This window comes from Brugia malayi (genome assembly GCF_000002995.4).
Source record: "Brugia malayi strain FR3 genome assembly, contig: Bm_v4_Chr1_scaffold_001, whole genome shotgun sequence".
Taxonomy (NCBI): Eukaryota; Metazoa; Nematoda; class Chromadorea; order Rhabditida; family Onchocercidae; genus Brugia; species Brugia malayi.
The window spans coordinates 7404615-7424954 of NW_025062475.1; the positions used below are offsets into that span (position 1 = coordinate 7404615).

General features: G+C 33.1%; 7 protein-coding genes across 8 annotated transcripts; 3 read left to right on the top strand and 4 right to left on the bottom strand.

The window, feature by feature from the left end:
• Window positions 1–256: 256 nt before the first annotated feature.
• Bma-ccdc-47 (CG17593-PA, putative) lies at window positions 257–3119 on the top strand (the record flags this gene model as incomplete). Its single annotated transcript, XM_043076934.1, has 9 exons — window positions 257–466; window positions 616–729; window positions 902–1149; window positions 1510–1618; window positions 1692–1796; window positions 1855–2045; window positions 2516–2675; window positions 2815–2970; window positions 3054–3119. 9 exons carry the CDS (start codon window positions 257–259, stop codon window positions 3117–3119), a joined length of 1359 nt encoding a protein of 452 aa, XP_042932868.1.
• Window positions 3120–3545: 426 nt separating this feature from the next.
• On the bottom strand, window positions 3546–4689 carry Bm7613 (Methyltransferase-like protein 4, putative; the record flags this gene model as incomplete). Its single annotated transcript, XM_001902425.2, has 3 exons — window positions 3546–3685; window positions 3785–4217; window positions 4441–4689. The coding sequence occupies 3 exons, from the start codon at window positions 4687–4689 to the stop codon at window positions 3546–3548; spliced, it is 822 nt and encodes a 273-aa protein (XP_001902460.2).
• A 1049-nt stretch (window positions 4690–5738) lies between these two features.
• Window positions 5739–8939, bottom strand: Bm7635 (brahma associated protein 60 kDa, putative; the record flags this gene model as incomplete). Its single annotated transcript, XM_043076935.1, has 8 exons — window positions 5739–5894; window positions 6236–6450; window positions 6689–6878; window positions 6964–7137; window positions 7254–7505; window positions 7655–7837; window positions 8062–8218; window positions 8890–8939. 8 exons carry the CDS (start codon window positions 8937–8939, stop codon window positions 5739–5741), a joined length of 1377 nt encoding a protein of 458 aa, XP_042932869.1.
• Window positions 8940–9378: 439 nt separating this feature from the next.
• Bma-mrpl-46 (uncharacterized protein) lies at window positions 9379–11158 on the top strand (the record flags this gene model as incomplete). Its single annotated transcript, XM_001900330.1, has 5 exons — window positions 9379–9608; window positions 9704–9854; window positions 10169–10318; window positions 10528–10668; window positions 10910–11158. 5 exons carry the CDS (start codon window positions 9379–9381, stop codon window positions 11156–11158), a joined length of 921 nt encoding a protein of 306 aa, XP_001900365.1.
• Window positions 11159–15542: 4384 nt separating this feature from the next.
• Bm10683 (Uncharacterized protein) lies at window positions 15543–16224 on the bottom strand (the record flags this gene model as incomplete). The annotated part of the gene is made up of 2 exons (XM_001900328.2): window positions 15543–15667; window positions 16149–16224. The coding sequence occupies 2 exons, from the start codon at window positions 16222–16224 to the stop codon at window positions 15543–15545; spliced, it is 201 nt and encodes a 66-aa protein (XP_001900363.1).
• Window positions 16225–16653: 429 nt separating this feature from the next.
• Bm605 (Uncharacterized protein) lies at window positions 16654–17990 on the top strand (the record flags this gene model as incomplete). The annotated part of the gene is made up of 2 exons (XM_001900327.2): window positions 16654–16892; window positions 17885–17990. The coding sequence occupies 2 exons, from the start codon at window positions 16654–16656 to the stop codon at window positions 17988–17990; spliced, it is 345 nt and encodes a 114-aa protein (XP_001900362.1).
• Bm7634 (Uncharacterized protein) lies at window positions 17491–19914 on the bottom strand (the record flags this gene model as incomplete). 2 transcript variants are annotated; one of them, XM_001900326.1, is made up of 6 exons in its annotated part: window positions 17491–17554; window positions 17875–18050; window positions 18181–18275; window positions 18710–18862; window positions 19250–19367; window positions 19696–19914. In XM_001900326.1, the coding sequence occupies 6 exons, from the start codon at window positions 19912–19914 to the stop codon at window positions 17491–17493; spliced, it is 825 nt and encodes a 274-aa protein (XP_001900361.1). The 2 variants fall into 2 exon arrangements, with proteins under 2 accessions (XP_001900361.1, XP_042932870.1); XM_043076936.1 differs by lacking the exons at window positions 19250–19367; window positions 19696–19914 and having other exon boundaries at window positions 18710–18767.
• Between the last annotated feature and the right edge of the window lie 426 nt (window positions 19915–20340).

Consider the following 20340-nt stretch of genomic DNA (forward strand, 5'->3'; position numbering starts at 1 on the left):
TTTGATATCGACTTGATAAGTCAGGAGTTTGGAAAAATGTTTTCTATTATATTCTATTCTGAAAGAAATATTTTCAGAGTTGATCTGGTTGTAATCTATAATGTTTCTAATCCTTATTGTTTCACCTGTAATGTTTTTGCCGTTCAGAATATATAATTGTTTTTGCAGTTCAGAGTATATATTATATTCCTATTTTAATGATAAGTTTGAAGTTGTTTAATAATGATTTTATCTAACTGAAGAATTTTCAGATGTTATGATGTGGTCGTCTCTTACTAATAGTCTACTGACAATATGGATGATAGTTAGTGTTCAACTATTACGATATAGTAACAGAGCCGCGGAGATGGATAACGAATTTGCGGAATTTGAAGACATGGAAATGGAATATATGAGTGAACAAGAAGTTACTCTAAAGCCACACGGAGAAGCTAATAAAGGCCCTAGGGACAAGTCAGCAACCGTTGTAATATCTTTTCTTATTTATTTAAATCAATTATCACTGTCGCTGAATGATGAATTTATAAATAGTATCAGATTTTAGGATGATAATGATGAGGACGAGTTTACTGACGAAGATGAATTCTCGAGACCTATAAAAAAATCAGATTTTAGGATGATAATGATGAGGACGAGTTTACTGACGAAGATGAATTCTCGAGACCTATAAAAAAAGCCCATCGACAAAAGACTGAATCAGAAATTTTGCCACAGCTCAGATTTGCTGATGTATGCAGTTATCGTTTCTTTTTCATCGTTTTATTCAGTATTTGCTATTTTAACATGAAGTTTTGCATATATATATATATATATATATATAAGGTTTTAGTTCATGTTAAGATTTAATGATGAATAGATTACCCCTTTTTATCTTCACCTCGTTAACAGCAGCTTAATTCAGGTACCGGCTCATTTTCGTTCGAATTGGGCATCATATCAGGTGGAAGCTTTGGTACTATCAGTTCTGGTACTTTACATGTTAAATTACATTTTCGGTCGTGCTAGAAATCGAAATATTGCAAACAAATGGTTTATGGATGCAACCTCACTTCTGGAAGAGCAGTTTACACTTGTAGGAGATGATGGTACATCGGAAAACTTGAGAGAAGGTCATATGCATAAAGAAACTGATTCTATTTATACGATTTGGTGGGTTTCTCACATTAGCCGTATGCATTTTGGTGTATATATGTGTGGATTCAATGCATGAGGATTTTTTTTTAGTAGCATGCTACCATTTAGCTAAGAATAATTAACAGTTCAAAACATTTTTCGTTGTCTTTCCATAACATTCTTCAAATGCTTATTTCTTTTCTTTCTTATATTGTCAACTTTAATTCATTTAATAATTGACTTCTGTAAGTTTTTCAAAAGTTTTTCAAAATCTAATAACAATCATTAATTGTTATAATAAATATAGGATATGGGATGAAACAAGTTATAAATAGTGAGACATTTGTCAGTATATTTTTGATAGTTGTGCGGAAGGAAACTTTGATGTACTTCTAGGTGCTCAGGTCGAGTTGGTTGTCAGGGAATGTTAATTACTTTAAAACTGGTAAAACGACAGGATTTAATCCACGTTGTCATGAATCTTATCCGACCAAAGGAAGATAAGGTTCGTAATTGTTGTCATGTTATTGAATGAATAATTGTTTATTTCCAATTAAAAATGGAAAGCTTCGTTACAGGTTATAATACGTATTGATGTGGACAACAACGAAATGGATTCATTTGTATTTGCTATTGGGCAGCGGAAATTAGTGACCAAAGCATCCAAAGAAAAGATGGACCTTGTAGGTTGATACTGTTAATGAAAGTAATACTTCTGCAACGGAAAGTGTAAATTTTCAGAGTTTGTTCACAATAGAACGGAAGGGAGTGGATAGGTTGGGACTTCCTTCTTCGATTGTGGTTTATGCAGAAATGTTTGAAGCTGTTAATGCAATTATCGATCCAGCGGTGTTATCAATGTTTCGAAAATATGAAAATGCTATTGATTACTTTCATTTTTCAGATCAGTATTCAGGTTATAAACCCTCGGAGTGAGTTCTTTAATTTTAGAAGTCCACTTTAAAGAATACTTGTCTGGATTGCTAGGATAGTCATTTTATTGTGCTGCATATATCTCGTTTTCTAAGCCATGTTTGTTTTCCTTGTCTTAGTAATATAATATTTTGTTTTAGGCGATACATTTGTTCGGTAAATTTCTTTCCTCACCTTTTAGGATAATAGAATATCACCACGTGGTTGTGCACAAGATGGTTACTTATTCTACTTTCTTACATTTGCCTTAAAGTGCCCAGGATTCTTACTAAAACTCGGAAAATCTATTATTACCCAGGTCAAACGACTGGTTCTAAATTCCACTGAACAATTCGAAAACTGTTTCCGTTCAGCTAGATTAAGCACGTAATGAACTTAAAGTGACTAAAACTATTGAGTAGTTCTCGCTTATACCAGGATAAGTAAATCAGTAAGTGAGGACTGGTTGTTTTAATGACGTATTTTGTAGTGGTGAATCATTTACGCGGTTACCAGAAACTAGTCGAGTGCTGTTTTTCGCTTTCAAAATGAGTAGTGATATAGTAGAAATTGACGCACTGTTGCGAATGGTATTTCATTGTTTCGAGAAAATAAGGCGTTATCGACTTTCAAGAGAAGGCAAACTGAAGGTTCACGGTTTTTTGTTTTTATTCGCTAATTTATATTCACTCACTTTAGAGAGATAATATCCATGAGTTACATTTATTGCAGTTTGGTAATAATCTTGATGTTTCAGCTCTAAAGAAATATATCAGGTATAATTTTCAGGCAGATAAAAAACGTCAAAGTGTACAGGAAGCCTTCCTAAAAACAACACACCAGGCAAGGCAAGAAGCAGCTCAAGCTCGTCGAGAGGAGAAAACAAGAGAACGCAAACAACGCCTTCTAGAGGAGGAAGATCCCGAAAAGCAGCGACGGCTGGAGGTATTTTAAACAATAAATAAAGCTTAAAGTAGATTTTGATTTTCACTGGCTAGCTGTTTTATTTTGAATGTTGTTTCTTGCAGAAATTAGAACAGAAACGTGACATGAAAATGCGGCAGCCAAAAATGAAACAGTTAAAAGTGAAATGAAGAAGCAGCTCCATCCCAATTCATTTACCAGGAAAAGAGAATATATTAATACAGTAAAGATCTATGAAATGACTAACATCACCGTTTTACTTTCTCATTTTGTTTTGTTAGACATGGTAATGCTAGTTATTGAAACTTAAATGAATGGAAAAGGGAATTTTAAAATATTAATCTTCCAAGTAAAAACCCATACACCTAAAAGATTAAGTTGTTGTCAGGTTTTTTAATTGCTTTTAACCCAAGTCATGTGATATGTTTTGGATTTATTAGTCGTAAATAAATGTATATGGCATTGATTTCATAATAGTCTGTATTAAGAGAAGTTCATGCTCTCTTTCTGGACTTTTTTGTATATCAGAAACATTTGGGAGTTTTTTGATATCTCAGTATTTTCAAAACTCCAGTTATTGAAATGCAAAAGACGTGTTATAAGCATTTAGCGTAAACAGCCTGTACGAATACTCGATCAACTGAAATATCTTTTTGATGGTTGACAGTTTTTCTTAGCAAGTATGTACTTTTTACTTTGTGAAAACCTTGTCCAGTGAACAGTTCATCCAATTCTTCTGAAAAAAGATTTTTTGAATTGTCTATAATGTGAGATTTAAAAAGCTACAGCGATAACTTGCCGAAGCAGTGTTTGGTAAAAGAGTTGAAAACAACACCTAATTTGAAGTAGTAAGTCATCGTTCCATCTTGTTTTGCATAAAATCTCTCATCCAGTTTGCACTCTCGGCCAAATCGAAGCATGGCGTAGTCGTTGATGCCATAATCACGAACAAAAACTATACCCCGAACATTTGCTAAGTTGAATAAGTTCTTCACTGCTTGCTGGTGCTTACAAGGGGGGATAGTGCTGAGAACAAAAATTAAGGATACTACGTCAGCTGCTGGAAAATCCAAGGAAAACTTGTCATAAGTTAAGTCTGCAACTGTAGTACTGATTGACAGACTGCTCGCTTCACTTCGTTCACGTAGTAACCGAATGGCATTGTCAGAAAAGTCAAAAGCATAGAAGCTCCAGTGTGGGTAAAGATGTATTATTGGGAAAAGTAAATTGCCAACTCCACAGCCAGCTTCCAAGAAATTTAGACTCTCCTGTAAAATCAATAAAAATTATTGCAAAAAAGCATTAAGTTTGCATAAATTCTTCACTCAAGTAAATGGGAAGTTATATTGATTGTCCTCGTTACAGTGAATGAAAGATTTTCAACTTCATATATTCCAACCACTTGCTAATCATTAGATCCATATAAATCTAGCACTAATTCAGCCATATATGCATGCGATCTTATGGATAAAAGTACATTTGCATGTCAACCTCTAAATTGACGTGTTGCTTCAGCAGTTCAGCAAGTTCGTGCTGTGTCCACCATCTATCTTTGAAGAAATTACTTTTATTTCGCAAATAAAATTTGTCCCAATTCTTTCGCAATCCTTCTTGTAGCTTTATCCGCTTGAAATCACTTGCCGGTACTTGCTTTCGCACTTTTTCTGCCTGTTCCTCATTAAGTTTTATGCCAAATAAGTAATCATGTTCATTAGAACAACTTGTAGGTGATGTATTCATTTCACTCCTACCAAACAAATTAAACCCGACAAGATACGGAATCTTACAATAATCTGAAAAATAACGTGCATTTCTACTACAAATGGATTCAATCGCTACCGGAAGAGTAAAGTAGTTGCTATCCACTCAAAAATTAGCTCACAGCAGTATTACAACTATTCATTCAATATTAATCTCTTGACTCGTTAAACCTATCAGTGAAGTTCGCAAACTGTAACTCTCTCTTAATATTTTCTTTAATTTGATAATTGATGATGCTAGTAGCTACCACTATAAACAGCGGGAATATTGTCATTCCATCAGACTAATAATATATCAGACCATACTTTTCAACTGTATTACAATCCAACTTTTCAATGACTATTAAAGTAATCAATCCCACTTAAATTCTTTCCATATGAAAATAACAGCTGAACAACTATTTCATTGCAAATCAATTTCAAGGAACAAGATTAATAATCGTTTTGCCCCAGTAAAAATTGGTAACTGTGAACAATACTTTTATAAAGCAGAAAAAAAATACAAACATTATAAAATTTATACAATCGATTCAGGAAAAATGTTTCATGTCCATCAATGGCCACGAATTCTAGCATAAATAAATCCACTCAGTTTTCAATCATAAATCAATTCACTCATTTTCTCGAGATAACTAAACAGTCATAGGCAACATCTATCCGTCTGGCCTGTGAAAATTTTTAAGTAAAAGGGTTTCAAATTAAATATGAGAAACAGCTTATAACGTAAGATTTCGAACAAAAAAGAAAATATGTCCGACTACATTTCCGAAAACATGTATGAAAGTTACAAAATACAGACAAGTTATGTTGGATACAGCAAATAGGGTTCCTTTCTAGCAGTTTTCAGCAATCAAAATGTCAACGGGACAAAAATAAAAAGGACAATTCATCAGAAAATAAATAATCAAATTGAAGGAGAAATCATGTTAGAGAAGATGGAGCATCTTTAAAACTTGTAGCTAATAAAATCACTAAGCATAGCTATTTTCCAGGCACATAACTGCTTCACCACCTAATTAAAAAAAAGAATTAATTATTTTTGATGCCTAAAGTGCTCTCCAGTTCAGCTCGCTTTTGTTGCACTTTGTGGTAGATATAGCGAAAAGTACCCTCCATAATTTGAGGTTGGTAATAATACTCAGCATGACGTTCAGCTTCGCTGTCACCAAATATTTCTGTCATCGTCTGAAAAGAGCATTTGATAGATATTACGAAACACAAGGTTTTCTTTATAGTATAATTTGATATTGGAAACAACCACCTTTAGAGCTCTAATTTCACAATCATTCTTAAGACCCATGCATTCTTTAACTTGTGCACTAACTTGTCAAATAATCGAATCAAACTAAAAAGAAATGGAATCAGAAGAATAATGGCACGATGACGTGAAACACTTGAGACGACTCATGTGAGAGCGCGTAAGAGCAGCGTCACCATTATGATGCGCATTGCACAGACTAAATAATTTTGCAAACCATAAACTTGAAATAATAAAATGACAAAATCACAGCACTATTAGATCATACCTTCAGATCATTACTTTGAGAAATCAACCACTTGTGAATAAATTCCTGTGGATTGTCTGCAAAACGAACATAAAAATCTCGTCGAAGCTTCCATTCATTTATTTGTTCGACGATATCAAAAATTTTCTGATCCAGTGCGCTTATATCTGGCATATTAGCGTGGCTATGAAGAAATGAACTCATTTGTGTCTTCAGAGGATCTTCCATTTCCACATCTATGAAATAAATTAGCAAAATTCAAGAAAAAAAAAAACAACTCTGTTAACTCACAATTGACATTTCCTTAACAGATCTTAAAAGCCGTAAAAATCGCTTAGAGGCCTGAAATTTGCTAAAAAACCAAAGCAAACTAGTAACCACTAATATCTCGTTATTAATGAATAATAACATGCTAATTCTCCGTTTGAGAAAGTTGCTAACAACAGATATGAAAGCATTTATGACAAAAATCACCAATATCATAGCATGCTGTATTTTTCTCACTTCCTTCACTATATTGAATAGTATGATGCAGAATCAGAGGATCGGGCTGATGTAATAAATTTTGAAGACGTTGAGGTATTTCCATAAAACGCATTCGCTTCACTCCAAAAATCTGTTCCAGGTAGCAATCGCAATTTATGTTATCGCGTTCAGACTGATCCTGAAAATATTTTGACATTCTTACAAATTTCTGCTAAAGATTCATTAGAGAAATATTAATTATAGGATTAAGATGGGAAACTTACCTGCAACTTATGTGTTTTTATGTACTGCCAAAGAGCTTCAATAATTTTTGGACGTGTTTCTGTAGCCATACCAAGTACTTTTCCCAATCGTGGATGCAATTTAAATTTCATTGGTTGGTAATCAAGTAATAAAAGAATGGTGCATTTGACATCTCGATCTCCAGGTCTTTTCACCTAAAAACAAAGGATGAAAAATGAGTGCCATGAATTTGCTAAATAGGTTAAGTTCCGTAATGTTCCGATCCATAAATTCCTTTGTCCAAAAAATGTATGACAGATCTAGAAAAAACCTGAAATCCATCAGTTTCATTCGTTTGAGGAGTTCGATGCCATTCAACAAGATGATTGTCAGGTCCATAAATTTCTTTGTCCAATTCGATTACCAAACTTTTGAAAAACGAACTGAATTTTCGTTTCAGTGGTTGATTACGATTTTGACTAGCTCCAATACCTGCAGTACTTACGCCTGTCGATGGTTCATCCAACAGACGTCCTTCGACTCGTAGTTCCCACATTGGTACAGTGCCTTCATCGCCTTCTCTCTACAAATTAATAACACAAAAACTTATTCTCATACGACGCTTATAAATTTAAAGTAATTACTTCCCTAATACAACTACAGCTGTATATGTAAGATGATAGGATCAATTTATGCGGGAAGACTTCATGTAAAGTAGAAATATTTTCAAACCTCGGGCTCTTTGCCAGGTATGAATGTGTGTGAAATATATATTCGAAGGCGTCTTTTAACTTTTATTGGCCTTTTTAAGGCTTCTTGTATATCTAACTTCTTTCTCGTAATGGTGGCATCAAGTTTTTGCTCGAAAGCTAGGAGATCCATGTAGGCTTGAGATTCTGGCACAAGCTCACGAACCTTAAAAAATGAAAAGACAGAAGTTTGAACTGATTTTAGCCATCCTTCTTCCACCACGGGGATACACTTGAGGAATATAATTGAAGCAATTTTGACAGCTAAAATACTTCAAAAACAAAACTTCATAAAGATTTCACAAAGAAATAGTAAAAATTGTCTCACTGATTTGTTTGTATGCTACCGTTATTCATTTAAATCATCATAGTAAAGCACTGTGTCGTAACCTGTATGGGTAACAGCTTATCAACCAGTTTTCGTTTCTTCGAACGATTTTGCATCTGACTGCGAGTATTGTGTTGTGGTGGAAGCATTGGTGGAGCACCCGTAGGCTGCGGAGCAAATGACCGTCGACCATGCTGTGCATTTGGGGCTCCGCCATATCTAAACGACAGAAAAACTGTAAATATGCATTAAAATATGCTATTCAATTTTATATACTATTAATAACTAAAACTGAATTTGCACTTTGTAACTTAACAAGTTTGTAATCAGTAATTGCAATAAATAAAAAGTAAGTAACTACATATAACTCATTAAATTTCATTTATTTTTGAAACAGACTATAAGTACTCCTATGTTTTATGAGTACAATAGGAAAATCTTATAAGTACAATAGGACATAATGATACCAAATCACAATGAAATGCGAAATAATCTAAGATACCAAACTACCACAAAACAGCGGTAAATATTCCTGCTGAATCACTTACTAGTGATATTAACTGACGCTGAAAAAAAAAATAGTAGGTTGCGTCATTTCACTTTATCTTTTAAAACTATAAGAAGTCTCATACTCTTTTAATGCAATAATTATTATAGTCATTTTAAAAACATTTCGGAATGTGCAAGCTAAGTTTCTAAAAAGATGCACAAAGAAACAAATAAAAAAAAAAACGGAAACTGATATGTCACTCATCAGTCCATACATAAAGCATAAATCATGCAAATGCAAGCAAGAGATTAACTACGCTTTTTAACATCACTAAAAAATGACCACAGAAATAAATGTTGAAATACTAACAGATAAGCGCACATTTTCGTCAAAAAATTACCTGATATTAGAACCATTATTGGACGGTACTGCTGTATTACCTCGATGCATTTCTGAAACACTTAAATATATACTACAATACTGGAATTCGAATACCAAAAACATTCAAACATCACTGTCGTCCACATAATCGGTCATCTTTCATTGTCCCTTATTATGTTTCTGTCATCTTGACAGGTATGGTTTCGTTTCATATGAAATCTTTGAGATCACTGGTGGTTGTTGTAATGGGAGTTATTTTGTTGAATGGACAATATGGAGAGAAAGGAGAAGGGAACATTTTAGAATGGCCAAAAATCACATCTTTATAAAGGTTGTGTTCTATCTTTAGTATTCGGGCTGCTAATTTATAATATCCATTTTATGTTGAGTGACAGATACTCTTAATTAATAATTTACTGATGTAACTGTAGAGATTGGCTATCGAAATATAGAGATTTTTCCGACAAGAACTTTTTATGTTTTCAGATCGATTGAACCAATTGCTGTAATGGGCAGCAGGATATTGTGCCATATATCACGCTTCCATTCGTCACTGGCAGTCAGTAGCGAACATTCACATATTTGGGATATATTTGCTTCGATAGCTCTCGTGAGGCCACCTATCATTGCACCACCAATGAATGATATCGAGAAACGTTACCAGAACTTTATGCTTCAGAGGGAATTAGAAGACTCCCTCCGATGCGATTTTGAATTGCGACAGTTAAGAGATGAACGGTGCTTCTTTGTTCTCCAACTTATTTATGTGCCTTATTTCCTATCTGATAGATAAATCTCTCTTTATATAGCGTCTTTTTACACTTTTATTGTAGGCTTCTTAACGAAAGAGAAAGATTGAAAGTGGATGATGAAGAAGCTAATTTACAAGAAGAAATAGGAATTCTGGCTTCTGTGGACGAAGAAAACTGGCGAAAGGAAGCAGATCGAATCCGAAAAGAGCTTGCAGTTGGGAACCTCACCAAGGTTGTGTTATTTAAAACATGCTGTTTTTAATATTTTTAATAGAGGTCAAAAATCTCTTGGACACTCAATTCAGGTATGTTAATAACTGAGAAATAGGCGTGGTGTCAAGACATTTTAAATATGAAATATGGGGTATATGTGGTTGGATTACGTTTAACACCACAGAGTTACCGAATAATCTCGTGTTGTTTCTGTGTGCGTTTAATTAATGAATTGAACCGAAAAGTCGCATTTCTTGTTGTACTCTAATTGTCTCGAAAATGGTTCGATATGACGAAGATATTTGCATTACCTACTTTGTCTTATTTTTGCAGTTTTCAAAAACTGATAGTGCAAACTTACAAAGGAAAATTGATGAATTTCTTGTGCTTCTTGTGTGTCAGAAATTTGGACGAGAGGATGGTTATCTTTCTCGATGGCATCTGCCTCAGCTGCAAAATCTCCCAGGCGAATCACTAAAACAGGTAAGAACTACAATAAGTTAGTTGCATTTTTTCGTGTGTTCTCATTTTTATAAGTTGCTATGCATCAATAATGTTAATGTATTTTTGACTTTTTGTCTAATATGAATATTTTAATGGTTGGTAAAGTTCCATCAATACAAGACTACCTTCGAATTTTTAAAGTAAAATGAAGCACCTGCCTTGCTGTGATGATAAAAATTTGTCTGCAGACTTCGGAGCGCTGTCTCAAGGAATTATTTTCCACTGAAATTCATGGAGAAGGAATAAGTAATGCTCCGTTTGCTGTTTATTTTTATTGCTATCCTGCTCAACTACGACAGAGATTAAAAACACAGTCACGAGGTGCTGCGGTAAGTTAGCATACCATTATGGTGTTTTATAGTAATCAGTTATTCAAGGACAGATGTTATTCAGTTTAGTCATAGAACTAATTAAAAAAAACCATAGAATTGGCTCATTCTAATATTCCAACTATTATTTAAATTTGGTAGATTCATCATACTGCAGGAAATAATTGCGGTATGATGGCTTTTATCTTCAAATTTCAAGCTAATTTTCCCAGTAGATAAAATCAATTGATTTTGTTTTCAGATCTTTTTCTTCAAAGCACTATATATGAAACGTTCTGCGCTATTGGTCAAGAAGGATGTAGTTGCAGATTACAAATGGGCTAATGCAGAAGAATTTGCTGCAAGTGTAGGACATAAGATGTCGTATCTTCGGGCTTTGTCAACTCTTTTCCCTTCTTATCTTTTAACAAAAAATATCTCTGAGTGTGCCAAAAAAAACAAAATCTCAAAAAATTCGGTCGAAAACGCAACTACGAATGTAGTCATCTAAGCATTGTAAGCTTAATTTTCATTGATTAGCTGTTATATTTGCTCTATTTTGGAAAATTACTCAATACTTATACAAGGACTTTCTTCTTCCAAATTGCTAAAAAAAAAATGGGAATGAGAAATGAGTGATTTATCAAGTTTGGATTGTTGGATTTTGAGACTGAATAGACACTGTTTATTCTTTCATATGAAGTCCTGCATTCTTAAGATAGAGTTAATAAATATGAAAACTTAAGTATCTTAAGTAGGCCTATATTTTTGGTGTGTAAGCAATACCGGTTCGCGTCTCCTGTTCATAATACCTTCACTTGCTTTCTTATTCGTTATCGAAGAATTCCCATTTCTCTACACAGAAATAAAATCAAGAAGAGAAAGATGAGCTACTTGAAAATATATCGTAGGTAAAAGTGATCATTGATGAATCTGCAAAAAATGTTTGCTACGACTTCCAGTTACATCAGCAACAAATATAATTACAATCTCAATAAATCGTTTTATCAAGATTTCTAATGAAGTTTAACTCAGTGATAGGATAAGAAAGTAATGACATTAATTCCAAATACTGAATTCTGGTATCTCCTCATTAAATCTTTAACTGTATCATTCACCTATACCACTAACTCTCTGCAAAGCTGGTTTTTTCAATATCACTGTTCTCAATATTTCATTAAAGCTATATCAGCATACTTATTATATTAACATGGGACTGTGGATAGTAGCAACATTCATCAGTCATCAGGATAATTGCTCTTTAACATGTTTTCTTAATAAACAAAACATGACGAGTGATAGAAGAACAAAACAACCTAAATGGAATTTAATGAAATCTTTTGAGTGCTACTGCCGTAAATCATTCCTATGTTCATTATAGATTGTTGTTTACTACTAATTCAAAATAAACTATGAAATGAATCCACTCATTTGTGATTTAGTATTTTTATTATAACGAAATACAGAGACATACAACGCGTCGTAAAAATTAGGCTACTTTACCATAACATTCATCTCGCATCTCGTATTAAAGGCTTCAGTCAAACTATTACACAAGTTCTCAGTAATTAGTTGGTGATAGACTCTATTCTCTCAAGTATTCCATTTTTCTTTATCTTCATTAATTAGATTCGAAGATACCAATTCATTTGATTCACAGGATTTCAAGTGACGTGGACTACTCGAATATTTTTCACATTATTGGAAAAAATGGGAAAGGGAAAATCAGTGAAAGAAAGAAAAATTCATCGTATTAGCATTTGAGAAGCACAATTACTCAAAGGTTGAAAATGAAAAATCAAATCTCTTCCAAAAAAAGAGTCGGTATAAGAAGAAATTGCTTGAGTTTTGCTGGGTGGACAAACTGAAACCAGCCTTTTCTCAAAGATTGCAAACAATTGCTGTTTGATATGGTGTTTCCTGGGGTACATTTTCTTCCCTAATTATATGGCTTTCTAAAATCATGATTTATGCCGACCAATTCAATATGTAATCATTTTGATGAAATGTTGCAGAAGAAAAAAAAAATGAACATTTTTCGCTTAATTCATATTTTTGAGTTACTTAGTAATCGTGTATTATTGCATGCTTTTGCAGTAGTAGTTTCTTCATAGTTCGCTTGGATTATTTAACTTTACTTTTTCCATATACACTAGAAGGTAGTTCTTGAAACGAAACTTTTAAGTACGTAAGACGTTACTCATTAAACTTCACTTATTATATTTCAGCATAGTTGCCATAAATTCTAATACTAAGGCAACTTTACTATCTCATACTTCTGATATTTTTTATGAGATTGACTAACTAAAACTTAAGTGACTTGTAATAGCGGTAGGATTGAAATGAGACTTTACGGGATGAATTCTAAGATGAATTAATCAGTTTCTCTTTGTTGGTCATGCTAGACTTTTGTTTTGCATTTAAGTTTCATCTAGGTCAGAAAATATCGTTTCAGTAGCAGCCATATGAGTGTGTTTTCAACTACGCCAAGCAAACTTTCCTTATTATCAATTGTAATACTTCCTCTCTGATAAAAGTGATAGTTTTAGTTTGCGCACTTAGCCCAATTATTTCAATCCATCTTCATGTCTGCATTAATGAGGCAAATACAGATTTAAGATTTTAAACTGTAGAACTAATGAAATTGAGTTCGAATTTCGATTATTGGCATCGTGAATTGATTCTTTTTATCATTTTCACAGAATAGTTTCATCACAAATAGGTCGGTACTTTCACAATATTTTGTTAACAATAATTGTGATGCGTATGAACCATTAAGCGCTTCTGTCGTATCATTTGTGATCTTGGTAGTGAAAACATTATCGTTATTACAGGGTATATGTGGTGGGTGCCAAGTGCCACGGTTGTATCCAACGAAAGTTAGCGTTATCATAGCTTCCCATTCCCAACCCCTTTTATCCATATTATTTTGAATACCTACGCCCTGTGAATAAACAAGGATATTTTTAGAATGGATCACAATAAAAATTCAATCGTACAAAAACTTGAAATTTTTTCACTTTAAAACACATTTCTGATTCGCTGCAAGAAAAGAGTATTTTGAAGATGCTTAGGAAAATGCATTATCATAACATCTTCAAATAAACATGTAGGAATACATTTTTAATTCTCCAAGAAAAATGAAATATTTGAAAATGTTTTTACAGCACAGGAATTGAAAAAGAATTTTAAAGGCATAATGAATATGATGGGTCACATTAGCAACAATAAAATATGTCGATAGCTAAAGTATTAAGATGCATTTTCCGATGTGTCAGTGGCACCATTGAAATTTGATATTTCATACATTTCGCTTCACTTGTATTACATTCATTTTGAAGTGAATAAATATCATGCTCCAATATGAAGATTCGAAGATATTAATTAAATTTTCTTTACAATTATTTAAACAATTTATTTTAGCCACTAATAAGTTTGATGTAATAATTTTTGGTTTAATCGATAAACGACTGTCATTGGCCTCCTACAGTTGGCTGTTGGTGTATATTTCAGATCAATCCCTCAAAATCCTTAAATTAACATATTTCACTTTACCTATAGTATAAGAAAATATGATGAAATAAGCAATAAATAAGATGAAACAATTTCTGATCGATGAAAAAAATGAAGATAAAAGACAGAGAAATGAACATTAAGCTTGAAAAATTCAAATGACACTCACAATTTCGGATTTCTCCAAGCATTCCATCCCATTTTGTAGAAATCTTGATCGCTTATTACAAATCTGAATTTTTCAGAAGAAGTTTAACTCCAAATCCCAATTCAAATGTACTGTTTCAAAATCTAATACTCCAGTACTTATTAAAAGCAGCTAACCAAAAACTTATGGAATTTTATTTAATGATAGCTAGATGTTTCATATAAACCTTAGGCAAAACAATTATTCATTTTTATTCCCATAGCGGTGACACTGAAATTTAAAAAGAAGAAAGACAGAAAGTCTTATATAGAAGACAAAAAAAGAAACAAGCCCATTGATTGAAAAAGAAAGCATGAAATTTGAAGCGCTAATGGCTTGGAATAGTAGTGATGGGTAGCAAAATTATCATTGGAAGGAGTTATGTGCTTCTTTCCTTATATTGGGTTAATTCCCCTATTAATAACAGTTAGTCCGTAGATGCATGGGCCCTTGTATGTGTTTAGCATTTCCTCATGAATGCATAAGCATTGTAAGGTGGCCTTTAGCTCCTCCAATTATTTACAACATTCGTGTTTACAGTTGTCAGACAAAACCTTTAGTGTATGACCGAAAGTCATATATTAAATATGCATGTGTGATAATTTTTGTAAAGCACAAATAACATTGTGAAATGAGAATTTCCGATCAGAATGCACCGACATATGGAAGACAGGACAATACATATAAATGGATACAGCTTGTATTCACAACCTTACCATGGATATTCAAAAATAAAGACATCTAGTTAGAATTCTTTAGTCTATAACTAGTATAATTTATTTCGTTAATCCGACTTATCTGCTATAACGCTGCAAAATGCTCAATTAACCAATACTTCTTGATCGACCTATCACAAAGCTGAAAATGGCATATCCCCGCCTTGCTACAATATAGATTTGAAACTCAAAATGAGATTTTTGACACTTTTTTTTAATGAATTTCATACCTAGCATAGTGCCTCTAACGCACTACCAGAACTTTTCACTTCCGTTTTAATTGATTGTAAATACTGATTACAGAATATTTTGATTGGTTGTAAACACTGACTGTAGAATAGAACATGTTTTCTCCACTTTTTTCCTAAATAGATGGGAATTTTACTGAAGATAAACCTTTTCTGAATGAAAAAAGATCGTTTATTTGTTATACATAAATCAAAAGAATATATTAGACAACAAAATTAGTGCTTATACAATTATGGCGTAGCTGTCCGTTTCAAATTTTCCTCTTTACAGCGTACAAAATCATCCATTTCCTGATTCCTCCAATAGATTCCACGCCCACGCAATGAATCACTTGACTGGCGTAGTTTATATGCTCCTAGAAAGGGACTACAGAAAGTTAGTTCAATATATTTAATTTGTTAATGACATAGAATTTATGTTTTTAATAATTCCTCTACTGATTAATCACATCACCTGAAGACCCAAGAAATATAAAGAGAAATTAGCACCATAAATCTTCGCTGTAGGGCTGTAAACCGCTAATATCTAGTTATAATATTTTGTAAAAATCAATGTTTATTAACTGTAAAATGGAAACTGACATAAGAGGAAGGCTCAAATAGAACACTTTTTCCTTTATACCCAGATTCCCCTTGCTCATTTCGGAATGGAAGAAATGGATTACTGGATTCAATTATAAAAAATGAGCTTCAATTTGAAAAAAGAAAAGTGTAATTCCTAACTTCTTAGTAGCTTGATATAAACTGAGTTCCACGGATAGTTTACACTGTACTTTTAAAGTGAGTTAGAGCTACTTTTCCCAGATTTGCCAAATGGTCGATGAGTTGAGAACTTACCCAAAGCAACGCCACCGAAAATTACAACAATACCAGTGGTAACAGTAAGACGTTGGAATAGAACTGACCAACCCATGCAAGCAACTTACCCGCAAGTGAAAACAAACAACAATCTAACTGGCCGCGTGTCAAAACTTTAATCAATAGGGATCTGTTCCATTACTTGGTGGTCGGTCGCATTTATCATTAACTTTCTGCAGAACTTCTAGTAAAAAATTTGAACTCAATAATTAAAGTGCAGTACCGGGACATCGTGGTATCCACCTAACAAGTTTAAACGCAAGAAATCCCTATTTGCCTCATTAATCCCTCATATTTGTTTCTTATCATATGCATCAGCTTCAATTGTTAGTGCTTCTTGAATGTATGATAGCTGCACCGATTTTCTTCAATTTGTGATAGCTGTACGATCCATCCCAAATGCCGATAAGTTTCAATAGAGTTCGCAATCTCTTCACCGCTTCAAATGCCAATCAGTCATCACTTTGAACCACTTGCAGACCATATGGCAATCAGGTCACATTCGCCATCTCCGAATTATACTTGTGTTGTCATATCATTTATAGGTTTAGCTGTGTCGCTCTACGCTCTATACGTAGAACATAATTTAGATAATGACAGCAGTTATCGGCCATTGTGTGATATAGCTTATTATGTTAGCTGCTCGAAAGCTTTTCAATCACCATTTGCCAATGACCTCGGAGTTGCATCATCTATTCTTGGAGCTGACCATATATTAACACGGTTAGTCAAATAAATATACGACAATACGAAAACATAAAAGACATATTAACTGTTAGAAGATTTAATAAGAAATATAACACAAAATTTAGCACGCTGATTTCCACTCTGATCAAATGGAAAGAGTTAATATGAACAAGATAAATTTCGAATATTGATAAAGTTATGCATCAGAATACGCGATGGTACATAATGGGGTCATGTAAATGTTTATTTTCAGTTCATCTTATGATAAAATCCGAATCAAAATTAGAGTCCCCAATTGTATTACATTTCATCTGGAGACCATTTGTATGTATGATTAACTAGAATTATTTCAGAAAAATCCTATGTACGGTTGCCTTTCTTATACCTCCATGCTCCTACTACAATTCATCCAGAGGTCCTGGGCAAAGAAATTATCATAGATTTTGTCGGTTTTCATGAACCTTCTGTCAGTATATCTTCTTTTTGTCCTCGTTTACCCGCGCAGCATTTGCGTAGTTTTTGTGTGCATTTACGTTATCAGTGCACTGCTATTTTACTAATTATTCCGAAAACATTCTGTTTTGGATTACAATTCGATTTATGGTAGTAAGAGATCATAATCTTATATTTGTTTTCAATTTCCCTCTCGACGTTTTTTCCGTCCTCGCCTTGCCAAGATCGAAATTTTGAATACAGTGCTGTAAACATCAAGATCAAATTTATGTAAATATTGAGGGTTACTAAGAAAATCTGCAATGTTCTGTTTTCTTTAGAAATCTCAGAAATTAAGATAACCTTTCTATTATTTGAATAGCGAAATATGAATTTGTTACTTTTAACGCATTGTATTTATTCAAAACATGCTAGGACGCCATTTAATTAATGCTTGGTTACTTCATACTCGTAAAATTAGCAATTCTACTTTTGATGCTAGTGAGTTCCATATATGCACTGATTCCTTCAAATGCTTATTTCATTTAGAATTTAAAAAATAAATAAAACTATAACATGAACTAACTTGCATGCAGGGCATATTGGACTAAAGTGACATTGAACCGAAAGACATACGGAGCAGACCCATCCAACACTTACTGGAGCACCGTGGCAATGGCAGCTAGCTCGATAATCTATTGAAGTTGATGATGAAGGTGATGGAAATGCAGAACGCAACGATGCCCTTCCAAGTGTAAAACACTATAAGCTTTTTTGTAATACTTTGATATTTATAAATTAGGTTTAAAAGCACTCATATCTAGATTAGTTTTTGACAATCCCAGATTAATATACGAATGTTCCTATGATCGAGACCACTTAAGATACTAACCATTGTGTATTTCAACAATTGCTTCGGTTTTTTAACATTGAAGTAAGTACCGCCAGTAATATCACTCGCCTGTTGCAAAATTGGCGATGTCTCACCTAAATTATAGAATGAATGCTTTCTTCAAAAACTTCAAGATTGTAGATAGAAGTCCACCATTCTCAATTTATGACAAAATAAAATATGGGGAATTTACTGATTTATTGGTTTAAGAAATATGAAATTATAAAACTTCTATGCAATTAATATTCAGTTTAAAAGCACTCCTATTCGTTGAAAAAGTCATCTCAAGAAGAGGGAACCAAGATTTTTGAAAGTAAGTGGTGATAATCAATAGGCACAAAAAAGCTCGAAATTATACATAGATGTCTCCGAAATTTCATATAACCTTCAATATTCTCACATTGGCCCATTAAACAAGTTGTGAAGTTCCCCAAAACAAAATAACAAGTATAAATCGTTAAATTGCATAGTATGGTGTTACACATTTACTCCATCTTAATAGTCCCAATCTTAATAGATTAGAACTGACCGATATTGGCCACATCAATGAGAATATTATGCTTATGAGCGGCGAAGAAGATATTCATTAAAATGTTATGCTCTCCAAAAAGATCACTACCAATGTTGATAATAAGAATGCGTCCATCTCCTTTGTCAACTTCATTCTTGAAACGGAAAATATCTGAAGAAATATTAAAATAATTGTTGAAACAAATATCTGAACTTAAATAACAAATAATGGCTTTGTTATTGTTACTAAAAAACAAAAAATACAGGATTGAACATATGCTTAATAACACGTAGATGCATTAAACTAGATAGAGTGATAGTATCATTCAAATTTATGGATGAGTGTATACCTTAAGTAATTTCAAATAAATCATCGTTTCAAAAATTAAGGTAATTGTATTATGAAACTCTCAAAAGTAGTAGATGAATCTACAGCTAATTAGAAGGCAACAATAAATATAGAGGGGCAGTAAAGTGAAATCACTTGAATTCATGGAACAGAAAGCAAATTTTTGGGAATGAAAATCTCATTAGCTCCCAGCAAACAAGTTAAACATACGACAAATGGCAGTAGCAATAGCAGGTGCAAAAAGGGCTGAGTCTGTTGTACTTGTCGAGGAAGCCGATTTTTTAAGTGCATTTTGTATTGATGTTTTTACTGCTGAACTCATATCTATCTAAATAAAATGTACAACGTTTTTATTGGATTTTGAATGTTTATTATAAGTACCAATTTTTTACAGACCAATTGTCATCAAGCTTCTTCTCATCACCAATATTGTTACAAAAGTTTACTTTTTTAACTGCAACGATCTCATGAAACTATCCGGAGCACAGTTGTACGATGGTTTACAATACTGCTATCAATGACACATTTTTAAAACACTCGGCAATAATTGGTATCCTGTCCATCATTCGATTTAAGCAATTAATGTCGGAGCAGCTATGTACCGGCTTTCATTCAGTTACTAATTTAGATCTCAATGAAATTCTTTAAAGACTAACATCTGATGATGCACTTGTAGTGTAGATAGTCGGTTCCGAAAGCGTTCCATCGACACCAATAACGACTATACCATTCATTGCAGAAAGTGACATATGCGCTGTGGTATATGATGTAATGGAATGGATCAACATACAAATCACATTCTCATTGTTTTCCTTCTCAGCCAATTCACCCCAATGACGAGCATCACAGTCAATCACAATGGATAAACAACTCATCCTTTAGCCAGCAAAACACTCTGAAAGTAGCAAACTTTCAATTTACGATCTAATAGAATCACGAAAATTATAATAATAAAAATCCTAAGTGAAAAAGAAACCTTTCGCGTAATTTTATTTAAAGTCAAATGAAAGTATTGATACAAACTATCTTTCTTTCCTATTTGGTTTCAATTTCCCATTCGATAAATAAAGTATTCAGAATTCCAATTTATTTGAAGTAGTGAGTTCAGCGTACTGGTGCATTGTTTTGGACAAAATTTTTTACTTCTGATTAAAATCAAGTACAAAAACATCCTTACTTGATAATAGAAGTTAAATTAATTAATAATACTTAATTAATAATAGAAGCAAAATTATTACTTATGTTCTGAACAACCATTAGAAGCAAGGAACAGACTTCCTTCTCACTGAGTGTCTAATAAA